The sequence below is a fragment of the Citrus clementina genome, unplaced genomic scaffold (genome assembly GCF_000493195.1).
Source record: "Citrus clementina cultivar Clemenules unplaced genomic scaffold, Citrus_clementina_v1.0 scaffold_7, whole genome shotgun sequence".
NCBI classification, from domain to species: domain Eukaryota; kingdom Viridiplantae; phylum Streptophyta; class Magnoliopsida; order Sapindales; family Rutaceae; genus Citrus; species Citrus x clementina.
The window spans coordinates 351,053-363,488 of record NW_006262075.1 but is presented as its reverse complement, the minus strand read 5'-3'; the positions used below and the strand labels follow the sequence as shown (position 1 = coordinate 363,488).

Sequence of the window (12,436 nt, the reverse complement as noted above, 5' to 3'; positions counted from 1 at the left end):
GGAAAGCTAAAAGAGATAGAGGAAGAAAAAAATATTTTTTCTTTGCCGACCTTTACTGGATTCTCTCCCCCCCCCCCCCCTCCCCAAAAAAAAATTGTACACACACAATCAAAGACGACTAAAAATTTCTTGATTTTTGAATTTTTTTTCTTGTTTTCTAGTGAAATCCACGTCAACAAACAATTGAAGTCCTCATATTTTGTGCATACCATAAAGAAAGAAAAGAAGTGTTCACATTGTAAACGTAAAGTGAATGACCAATTAGTACGTAATAAGGTCCTTGTTATCTTACATGAATGGATAACAAACATTAGAGAATTAAAAAAATCTTTCTTAATTTTCTAAAACTTTTTTATTATTGTTCATTACATTTCTAACCGTTCGATTAAATCTAACTGATGTCAATTCTAAATGTGTAACCCCCTAGGAAAATTAAAATACGCATATTAAAGCTCTCCAATTAATGTACCAGTTGGGACTTGACTTGAGAGTCCCATAGTCTTGTATAGGATTGGCCGATTGAGAATAAAAAGACTCGCAGAACATCTTTATGAGTACGAATATCAACTATCAAAATGAGTAAAAAAGTATTAATTGCTATCACGATCGAATTCTTATATCAAACTAACTTAATTTTTGCGTCTTGCGTCTATAATTCTATATGATATAACTGAGTTAATTTCTTTGGCATATGTAATATAATATTAAATGGTTTATGGGCTGACTCAAAGACCAGAACTTAGCTGTATAGTCTCGCACTGGGTAATTTTTAAAAACCTCTCCTGAGGTTTGGACTTGTTGCAAGTAGATGGCGAGAATTTGTTTATTTGTAAAAAAACCCCATACCGTCAGTTAACTTTAACATTGACCGTTAGTTGACTGTGCAAAGACAATATTACCCTCAACAACAATTTGTAGACAGAAATAACTAAAAAAAAATTAAAATTATTGGCGCGAAAAGCACAAACCCTATTTTTTGACAATTTTATCCTTGTTAATTCTAAAAATTTACAATATCATAAGTAAAGATTATAACTATTTCATTTTCAAGTTTTTAATTTTATCTTTTTTGTAGAAACTTTAAGAAAATATCAATAATTTAAAGATAATTTTTAAAATTTTTAATTTTATCTTTCTTGTAGGAACTTTAAGAAAATATCAATAATTTAAAGAGGGTAAAATAGCCAACAATTTTAATTTTTTTTTAGTTATTTCCGTCTACAAATTATTGTTAAGGGTAATATTGTCTTTGCACAGTCAACTAACGGTCAATGTTAAAATTAACTGACGGTAGGGGATTTTTTACAAATAAATCAATTCTCGCCATCTACTTGCAACAAGCCCAAACCCCAGGGGAGGTTTTTAAAAATTACCCGTCTCGCACTATATATATATATAATTCCTCATATAGGAGGTAGAGGTAGAGGTAAAGGGAGAGAGACGAAATGGCAATGGAATGTTTGGGCGGTCGTCTGTGCTCTGCCTCTGCTAATAACGTGCCATTGACTCCAATAGACTTCCTAGAGCGAGCTGCCCATGTCTATGGAGATGCTACTTCCATTATTTATGGCACTGTTAGATTTTCTTGGAGACAAACTCATCAAATATGCCTCAAGCTTGCTTCTGCTTTAGCTCAGTTGAAGATTTCTCGTGGTGATATCGTAAGTTTCATTTTTCCTCATCTTCATTTCACTCATTCAACGCTTTATGCATAAATATTTTTATTAATATTAATTGATTTCTTCAAGATCACTTCTAATATTATTGCCTTCCGCTATATAAACATATATACAGCTAACCGGCCTTATTAATTACTACTTAATGCATGGTTTGTTTCTTATTCATAGCTACTGATTTTTTTGTTAACAAATTAAAAGTCTCCACATAACAAACAACTCCTCAAACTTGAAACCAGAATCCAGAAGGTCTTGCTTCCACATGAAAGTTGTATGAATGGTATTTTGTGACCGATGCACACGCACATATGCATATCTGTGTTGGTTTTGAGTTAAGCGATGATTTTACATGGTTTTAAAGTCAGATTTTAGGTCCAACGATAACTTAATTAACGATAGCTTTAGATCGGAAGAAATGTTAATAACAAACAATAACATTGGAAACAGCGAAGACAATCGACGGTATGAATCTGCTATTTCTTCCATTGGAGATGCTCAGCCTCAGAAAGCTTTAAAATATAGAAAAAAAAGGAAAATAACCTTTGAAAATTATTGATACTACGTGCCAAGTGGACTCCAAAAGGTCAAGATGCATTAGGTTCAAGTCAATAGAGTTTAATATAAAACCTCTACTTGTAATTTGGTGAATATATTTTTTAAATGTTGTTATATAAAATATACAGCCATTGGAGAATTTGTACTTTATAGCCAAAAATTGAAGTGAATATAGTAACACATTAATTGGCGGACCCTCTTCAACTTCAACAAACTCGCAAGTCTTTTATTAATTTCTTGGTGTTCAATTATGGAAAAATTCTAAAATTTTTAGAATTGCACCCAATCATGAACCCGGACAAATTAATTGCAAAATTTGTCGGTTCCATTTTGCACGATTGGTGCAAGTGACTAGTCCATGTTCGACGAACATTAACATACAAAAGAAAGGTCATCATAAAATTAAAACTAAAGTTAAAAGGCATCTATTTCTAGCTAGCTAGTATCCAATTTCGATTCGACTGTCAATAGGTTAGCGGGTCAACTTGGAAAACAGCTCATTGGGCCCTGCTTGCTATTTGGGCAGGTTGCGGCTATGGCACCAAATATTCCAGCACTGTACAAGCTGCACTTTGCTGTTCCAATGGCAGGGGCAGTTCTCTCTGCACTTAATACCAGGTTAGATTCAGCCACATTGGCATCAATTCTTCGACAGCTGGAAGCCAAGATCATATTTGTCGATTATCAATTTGTGGAAGTTGTCCAAAATGCACTTGACATACTCTCCCCCAATCACAAATGTGACAAGGCACCTCTCCTTGTGACAATCCCTGAATGTGACCACTACCAACCAAGTACTTGTTCAGTAGCCAACAATTTCCCATCGGGTAGTTTGGATTACAATGATCTTCTTGAAATGGGAAAAGCTGATTTTGAGATGATGCAACCGAATCACGAATGTGATCCGATTTCTGTGAATTATACTTCAGGATCAACTGGGGATCCTAAGGGGGTAGTTTACAGCCATAGAGGTGCCTATCTCAATTCTTTGGCACAGATTTCTCGCTGTGACGTGAGAGACATGCCTGTGTTTCTATGGACACTCGACATGTTTCGATGCAATGGCTGGTGCTGCACTTGGGCAATGGCCGCTGTTGGTGGCATCAATGTCTGCATTAGAACTGTCTCAGCAAAAATCATATTTGATTCTATACTTATTCACAAGGTTACTCATTTATGTGGCCAGCCCAGAATTCTCAACATGATTGCAAATGCATCGGCAAGTGACCAAAACCAACTTCAACGGAAGGTAACTATTGTCATTGCTGGTGTTCTGCCTACAGTCGAGGTTCTAGAACAAGTTGCAAACTTTGGATTTAACATCCGCCACGCATATGGAATGACAGAAGTTCTTGGTCCAGCTATTGTAAGACAATGGAAACCTGAAGGGGAGTCTTCAGCATTGGATCATGAACATGAAATGACCAAACATCGCGAAGGGCTTAACAATCTTCTAATTCAAGGGGTCGATGTGAAAGACCAGAATACGATGAAAAGTGTACCACATGATGGAAAAACTCTGGGTGAAGTAATGTTTAGAGCCAATACTGTGATGTTGGGATACTTCAAGAATCCGAAAGCAACAGAGGAAGCTTTCAGGAATGGATGGTATCATACTGGTGATCTTGCAGTCAGAAATCCTGATGGGTACGTTCAAATGAAGGATCGAAGAAAGGACATTATCATTTCTGGGGCAGAGATTATAAGCTCATTAGAGGTGGAAGCAGTGTTGTTAAGTAATCCAAAGGTTTTGGAAGCTGCTGTTGTTGGAAAAGTTGATGATCAATTGAAGGAAGTGCCTGTTGCTTTTGTGAAACTGAAGGAGGGACGTGAAGCAAGCCCTGAAGAGCTTGTTAAGTTTTGTGGGGATGAATTGCCAAGTTATGTGGTTCCAAGGGCCATATTTTTTGAAGACATACCAGTCAATTCTACTGGTAAAGTGCAGAAATTTGTGCTCAGGGGGAAGGTCAATGCCACTGCCGTGGGGTGGTCACTCTAATCAAAATAAAGGTTTAATTTCATGTATCAAAAAAATAAAAATAAAGGTTTAATTTCATTCGCTTTGATTCCCCTGAGATACTACTGTCCAAATTTCAATGTTCCTTGGAAGTCAAAAACTTTATGTAGAGTTAATTAGATCAAATATTCACGACAGCCTGTTATCAATTAATATTCTGTGTTACCAAAATTTTACTTCCGGTTTTGATATCCACGTTAATGATCCCAAGAAGGGCCCTAGGTACTTTTTTTTTTTTAATATTGTTATATAACAGATTTTACAATTGAGATCTTCTATAATTGGAATATTTTTCGTGGCATGTATTCATCTACTAATTCTACAATTGGGATATTATGTTTACTTCCCGTTTTGAAATGTAGAGTCAATTAGATCAAATATTCACGACAGCCTGTTATCAATTAATATTCTGTGTTACCAAAATTTTACTTCCCGTTTTGATATCTACGTTAATGATCCCAAGAAGGGCCCCATGTATTTTTTTTTTAATTCTGTAATATAATAGATTCTACAATTGGGACATTTTACAATTGGGATATTTTTCGTGGCATGTACTCATTTACAGATTCTATAATTGAGACCTTCTACAATTGAGATCTTCTTCGTGGCATGTACTCACAATTGGGATATTCTTCGTGTCATGTACTCATCTAAAGCGCTGCTCTTCTAAAGCGTTACCTAGATTCTTTAAATTCTCTCAAATATTCGAGGACTGTCCATCCTCTAAAGCGCTGCCTAGATTCTTTAAACCCTCTCAAATATTCGAGAACTGTCCATCCTCTAAAGCGCTGCCTAGATTCTTTACACCATCTCAAATATTCGAGGGTTATCCACTCCGCTCACATTTCGTGAGGGATAGACTGACTCCACTCAATTATTTGATAATTGATGGAGGATTGTAAATAACCCTCATAAATATTTTTATGAAAACTCAATCCTTACACTCAACATTGTAAGTGCAAGAGTTCTCACACTTGACCAAAGACCCATTGGTAGAGCCCCAAGTACTTAAATGTTCACATAAAGAATCACTACAAAAAACAATGTGCTCATCGTATATTCGACAAAGCTTCTGTTTTCACGTGAGCATTGCCTTCGGACAGCAGGGGCCCTAGTACCAGACACTCATTTCAATAATTTGAGGAAATTTTAATCACCACGGCAACAGAAAATTGAGAATTAATGGGGTTGGTATGATTATGATGGAAATTGGCCAAGACAAAGACCAATCAAGCATGTTGTAGGGCAATGTATTACGCGTAGCATCAGTGAAAATCTGAATTTGTTTTTCCAATACAGCTAAGCTGATCAAGAAAGCGAATGGAGGAATGCACTTATTGGGAGGGCCACTTCAGAGAATTAAAAACCTAACATGTGAATTTCACTTGAAATGATCACAAAATTCCAATTAATGAAGTCAATCTCATGGTAGCTTGATTTTAAAATCACATTGATTTTTGCGAAAACAACTTATCAACTACTTCTTTTATTGTGCTTTTTCAAAATAGATTATTCTTCTGGTCCTCTCTCAAAAAATCATCCTCACCTTAGAGAAAAGTCATACATATAATTTTATTACGATTTACCTTGAAGAAATTTCTCTAAGTTCTAGATACACGCAGCATTATTTTTGTCATTCATGTATGTACTACATCAAAGCAACAGATGTAGTACAACTAATAATATCACGTGGCTTGTTTAAATAAGGAAGTTAATGATTGATGGAAACTAGAAAAAAAACGAAAAAGAAAATGATCGCAAACAACCTAGATGAAGCCCTCCATTCTTAGGAAATCCTTTGATAATCATAATTGGAATTTAGTGTTAATGTAAGGTTATTATGTTTCTGCTGCTCAGTGCTTGTAATCCAGTAATGGCACGTGCCCTTTATTTTAACATAAGCTTATAATTAATCCAGTAAAGTAAGGCAGCGTGGCATAGGTATCCTGATTTCACATTTATTTGCCTATAATAATATAACATTATTTTAACTGAACTTGCGTATTATATTAATTGTACAACAAACAATTAATGTAAGATAAACGTGTATTTATTTTAAAAAATCATGATGCGGCAGCAATTGTAATACATCAGAGTCCACACACTGACGCTGACACGTTCAACAAATGCACAGCTAACCGCTACATAACGACATTAACGAGCTGCAAAATTGCCACCGACCGTTTGTCCTCCACTGAGACTCTTCAGTTCAGGTAATATTTTCAGTTTTCACGCACTCTGCTTAAGCTTTCTTTGTCCAGTTGAACTTTTAGCTTTATGGGTGTCTTTTTAATGCTGTTACCCCTGACATTTTCTTTGCAACCAAAGAGAAGTATGCTGAATGTTCATGAGCTTTCTGTGACAAATTGGTTTGACTATTGTATGTTGTTGCTGTGATAGAGGTTTCTTTGGGTTAGTGGGAATTTACTTTTTCGGAAAGGAAAGTGGGGTTTCAGTTAACTCTAGCCACATTGTTGTATTCGGTTCAATTCAATTGATTCTTTTCTATTCTGGGTTTTTATATTAGAGTAACGTGATTATTCTTATACGATAATGTTGTCTCTTCTGTTTTAATGTGTTCTTTCAGTAACCAACTCAAACTGTTGCCGATGTTCATATGTTTCTACACTACAATGTTGTTAACAAATCATTTGGAATATGCTCTTTGTTGAATTTTCATTGATTGTATGATACACATAGGCCGATCATCAGCAATATGGCAGTTAATCAGTTCATCGGAGGACGCTCTTGTGGAATTACTGGTACGAGTTTCCAAAGAAGAGCAATAAACAAAATGGGCAAAGCTTTTCCAATCTATAGCATGGTCATAGCTCCTCCCAATTGTTCCTTTGGGGTTATAAATCGGGCTAAAAATGGCTTCAACCCTGCCATTATGTGTTGTGGATCAGTCAGTGATCAACATGCTTCGGATTATATCACAATCAATCCTTCCGGTGTTGGGGAAAGGTTAGCATCTGACGGTGGAGAACTGAGCAAGTAAAGCTTGAAACTTATTTGCTTTAGGCCTTTTAACTGGAAGATGACTTTCTGTGAAGTTTTTATCATTTCTTCTTGTATCAGCACTCTCTTTCTTCTTTTTCTGGTTGCTGAGGTTCTGAATTTTTCCCAGTGAGTCAAGGAAGAGTGCTGCCACCAGCCAATCATGTGTGCAAAATGTCCAGCTTGACCTCATAATGCTTTCTTTACCAGCAATTGCTGGACAAGCAATAGAGCCCATGGCACAACTGATGGAAACAGCTTACATTGGCAGACTGGGTAAGTCTATATTCACGCCAAATTTCTTCACCTTCAATTTGTTCAGAAGGTTATTCAAATTCCATTTCTTTTTCCCATGCTTCTGCTTTTCCATGCTTTTTTCATACTGAATTTTCCTCTTTGGTTCATCGAAGCTGATTGGGAATTTTGAAGTCGTGGTCTCTTCCTTTCGGTTGAGAATTTTATGATGCATGTGACTATAATTCTCTTTTATTCCCCCTTGAGCTCTTATATAATTAATGTACTGAAAAGGTCCCTTGGAGCTGGCATCAGCGGGTGTTTCGACATCAATATTCAACATCCTCTCAAAAGTATTCAATATCCCTCTCCTTAGTGTTGCAACATCATTTGTGGCTGAAGATATCTCAAGAAGTTCAAGCAAAGATTCTACTTCAGGTGAAGTTACAGTAGATCTCGGAAAGCTCTATTCAACTTTAAGACCTTACTAAGTTGTTCTTACGTTTACTTGAATCAACTTACATGAAATGGTTCAACTAACTGTTCCTTTGAATATGACCGTAAATGATGTGCAGATAGTAGCTGTCCAAACGTGAGTTACAATGGCTGTGATGAATCAACTGATAGAAAGCTTCTACCTTCTGTCTCAACGGCTTTAGTTTTAGCACTTACAATTGGAATTCTCGAGGCTTTAGCGATGTACTTTGGATCTGGACTGTTTCTCGACATTATGGGAATATCATCAGTAAGTTGAACTCAATTTATTACTTTGGTTGTACTAAGGCAATTGCATAGTTCTCTAATTCTGCTTCTGTTTGTCCTGACCGACCACATTAGTGATATTATAACTCGGCATAGATCCCAATTCTGTTACTTGCCAAATCGCATAGATCCCAATTCTGTTACTTGCCAAATCTTTACTTTCATTGTGAGTTCATTTATTCATTTTTTTTATATGCATCTATTTCCATTTACAGGGGACAACTATATTTAAAAATCATTTTCTGGACAGGCATCATCTATGCGCATTCCAGCACAAAGGTTTCTGTCTTTGAGAGCAATTGGTGCTCCTGCAGTAGTTCTTTCTCTGGCCATTCAGGGCATCTTCCGTGGATTTAAGGACACAAGAACTCCTGTATTTTGTCTAGGCAAGATTTTGGCCAACCTTGTGAAATTATTGCGAAGAAAGAAAGCTTTTCTCTTTTTGTTGCATTTCATAAATGAATGACTAGAAAGATACAAGCATGCATGTTCATGCAGCATGTCATTACTGCCCTGCATATTATTTGTAAATGAAGCTGTTGTACAGGCAAAAAAATCTATTTGTTGAACTGGATCTTTCTGGGGGAAACAAAGAAGTGATTAAATCTTAGATGACCGTTTTTCAGGATTGGGGAATTTCTCAGCTGTATTTATGTTTCCGATGCTCATGTACTATTTTAAGCTAGGTGTAACTGGAGCAGCCATTTCTACTGTTGGATCTCAGTATGTTCTCCCCCTGATTAAAGTCTTCTTTTTCTTTGATGACACCAAAATCGTACAATGACATGATTTGCTTCATCTTTTTCAGATACATGGTCACACTTTTGATGATTTGGTATCTTAATAAGAGGACTATTTTATCAATTCCCAACATGAAGAATTTGCACTTTGGTGACTACCTAAGATCTGGTAATTGTCTTCCCTTAATATGCCATTATTTCTGAATCTAGCATGTTTTCATCTATTGTTCTCTTGGGTTTTGATGTCTTTTCAAGTACTGAATTCAAATTTAAAGCTTTTTGCCCATAAATCATCTGTTTTTCTGTGCATTGCATGGATCTATTTGCATACCAGGTAAATAGAATGAACCTTGTGTCCAGGTGGTTATCTTCTTGGGAGAACTCTGGCTGCTGTCATGACTATAACTTTGAGCACTTCAATAGCTGCTCGTCAAGGAGCTTTAGCCATGGCAGCTCATCAGATATGCTTACAAGTGTGGTTATCTGTCTCTATGCTTGCAGATGCACAAGCTGCATCTGGTCAGGTAAAATTTGAGGAAGATTACAGGGTTATCCACACAGTAATTTACATGTAGCAAGATATTGTTTTAGTTAATCATCTGGTTGCTTTATTGAGGTTTAAATTTTAAATATAAGGAAACAAAACAAGGAGTCTCTTGATTATTCTTATGAATGTGCTTATTTACTTAGGACTATCCAGATACTCTTTTTCTCTTTTAATTTTGAAGACAAATTGTAGATTAAGTTGTTGGCTTACTTTTAGTTGCTTTGGACATTGTTAATTCTCCATTACTTGTTGTAGGCTCTTATTGCTAGTTCTTTTGCTAAAGGGGACTACAACACTGTGAAAGAGATTACCCATTTTGCTTTGAAGGTGACTTTTGCTTTACGGAACTGCATAAGATGTTTGGGTCATCCGCATTCTAAGTCTTGTTTATTCTTTTTGGGTTGACTCTGTTTGATGATTATTTGATTCATATTTTCTCCAGACTGGGTTGTTTACTGGTGTTACTCTAGCTGTCATATTGGGTGCTTCTTTCAATTACTTAGCCACATTGTTTACCAGTGACACACAAGTACTTGGGATTGTTAGATCTGGTTTATTGGTACGTATGTATCTGCTGTTGGTGTGTCTGCGACTATAGTAATGACTTATGAGGTGTTATTATATTCATCACGTGATTATTTTTTTTTGCAGTTTGTCAGTGCCAGTCAACCTGTAACTGCAGTGGCTTATATTTTTGATGGCTTGCATTATGGTGTCTCAGATTTTTCTTACGCTGCTTACTCAATGGTAAGCTACCTTACCAAATTTGGTACTTGTTAGATTAAATGCTGTGAAGATTCTAGTCATCACTTGTATAGGTTGTTAAATCTGTGTAAGTGATGTTCAGATGGCGGTGGGAGCAATTTCTTCAGTGTTTTTGCTCTATGCTCCAAGAGTCTTTGGCCTTTCAGCAGTCTGGTGGGGTTTGACTCTTTTTATGAGCTTGCGTGTGGTGGCTGGATATTTCAGGTACATCTTGTGGAATTTTGCTAATGCATCATTTTGGCTGCTTATTGATAATGTCGCATAATGAATGGTCCAGAGTATTTATAGCTTTGTGAAAGCGCCTTTGGTTGTATTTCCGCAGATTATTATCGAAGAATGGTCCCTGGTGGTTCTTACAGAAGCATATGCCAAAACTTGAGGTATGTATAATGTAAATAAAGCATATCGATTTGATTATCAGTAATCTATCTTTCCCTCTTTAAATAAACAGTTTGTATCGGTCATCTATGTATTCTTATTTTCTTCATTTCCAGATTGCCAACTGAAAAGGAGAACCATCTTGTTAGGAGCAACTCCTAGTCCTGGTGTATGTAGTACATAAGAAGCAAATCAGTATTCCCAATCTTGTCTTTGCCCTGCTGCATTTTATTTTTAATATATTTTTTTAATAATGTATATTTAATGGTGACAAACTGGTGTGTGGACTTCTTAATTTTAATCTATAAGAAAGAAGATTCTGCTTTACCCATCAATTATCTTCCTGCTGAGGATTGAAACACAAAGAAGCAAATTAAAATAAAACACGGGTAGAGCAAGAAAAATAATTAATTAAACAATATAGTTGCTTTAAATACTACAAAAATTACAAACAAAATGCTTCACTTTAACTGACAAGCATGGGAATTTTTAATGAAAATTACAAACTCTAATTTTTTTTTTTTATGGCAATAGTGGGTAATAAATTTGATAAACAAACTAGAACAATTTAGAGGCTGCAAAGTTGATGGAAGAGATAGATGGCAAAATCCAGAACAAAAGCCGAGAACAACAACGACAAAGGGTCAGTGATGACATTATTGCTAGATCAAAGCTTTTGAAAGTTGGAGCGAAGCTTGATCGCCTTGAATGACTTCTTCATAACCCACCTTCAAAAGCCAACTGATGTTAAACAGATCGATTCATTGGATGAGACAGTTGTGTATGTGAGGGTATGAGAGCAAAGAGACTTGTTGTTGTACTGTTGGGAATGAGGCAACTGCGTGGAGACGGGAGAAAACAGCTGCTGCTGCGGTGGAGCTTATGGCTGCGGCTGGCAGCTAGGAGACGAGAGAGAAAGAGTTGCAATGAGGGAGAAAGGAAAGCAGTGTAACGAGGGAGAAATGAAAGAGCCCGTGAACTTTGTTATTTTAATATTTTAATTTTTTAATAAAAAAGAGAAACAGAAATAAGACCCACAGAAACTTATTTCTGTCGTCCCTTTGTCATTCCAAAAAATGTAAATCCAAATTTCTCCCATCGATACGATATAGAAAATGCTTAACAACAAGAATGACGAGAGAATGCTGAGAGAAACGGCAGCTTGTGCTGCCGTTTTAGCTTCTCTCTCTCTCACCATTTTAATAATTTTTTATTCTTAAAAATATATTAAAAAAATTTTAAAAAAAATGACAGAAGACAGCCCATCACGTGCATCACTCTCTCGCTATTCTAAACATGTTCCTTTACATCTTTATAATGTTTAAGAGAAAAGTAGAAGTACAAACACAAGGCTACGATTTTGGCTTCCCATTTTCTAGTGTTTTTTTTTTCAACAGTAAAAAAAATTATCAATGTTTACATCAAAACAATATATATGCTCCTTTGATATTAATGGCCTTTCTCCAATTAAATTCTTTATCCTATTAAATTAGAAGAGCAAATGAATCGAATCCCAATACTAATTAAATAGCTTGGACTGGAACCATACTCTAAATCTTGAAAGTATGGGAATTGCTAGGGTTGAGAACCCCCTTGGCTCATTTTCAGGTGGTTTGATAGACGATCATGACGGAAAAAATTGTTCAAGAGTCATGCCTCTTTCTCAGCAGAATGCTAATTTTGTATTGTTAAAAATATAAAAAAAAGGAGAAAATGACAGAATCTGGAGAGAGTGAGGAAGCTTGATGGGGAGCCGCAAAGA

At 36.0% G+C, this 12,436-nt stretch overlaps 2 protein-coding genes across 6 annotated transcripts; both read left to right on the top strand.

The window, feature by feature from the left end:
• Window positions 1-1,415: 1,415 nt before the first annotated feature.
• LOC18036805 (probable acyl-activating enzyme 1, peroxisomal) lies at window positions 1,416-4,487 on the top strand. The gene is made up of 2 exons (XM_006425249.2): window positions 1,416-1,661; window positions 2,758-4,487. Exons 1-2 carry the CDS (start codon window positions 1,446-1,448, stop codon window positions 4,228-4,230), a joined length of 1,689 nt encoding a protein of 562 aa, XP_006425312.1. The 5' UTR covers window positions 1,416-1,445; the 3' UTR covers window positions 4,231-4,487.
• A 1,835-nt stretch (window positions 4,488-6,322) lies between these two features.
• LOC18036804 (protein DETOXIFICATION 45, chloroplastic) lies at window positions 6,323-11,010 on the top strand. Of its 5 annotated transcripts, none has more exons than XM_024180941.1 (15): window positions 6,323-6,461; window positions 6,949-7,245; window positions 7,379-7,524; window positions 7,777-7,920; window positions 8,058-8,227; window positions 8,495-8,630; window positions 8,871-8,967; window positions 9,053-9,153; window positions 9,345-9,508; window positions 9,787-9,858; window positions 9,974-10,090; window positions 10,183-10,278; window positions 10,379-10,500; window positions 10,619-10,676; window positions 10,791-11,010. In XM_024180941.1, exons 2-15 carry the CDS (start codon window positions 6,965-6,967, stop codon window positions 10,800-10,802), a joined length of 1,716 nt encoding a protein of 571 aa, XP_024036709.1. In that variant the 5' UTR covers window positions 6,323-6,461; window positions 6,949-6,964; the 3' UTR covers window positions 10,803-11,010. The 5 variants fall into 5 exon arrangements, with proteins under 5 accessions (XP_024036709.1, XP_024036708.1, XP_024036711.1 ...); XM_024180940.1 differs by having other exon boundaries at window positions 6,836-7,245; XM_024180943.1 differs by lacking the exon at window positions 6,323-6,461 and adding an exon at window positions 6,517-6,580.
• The last annotated feature ends 1,426 nt before the right edge of the window (window positions 11,011-12,436 follow it).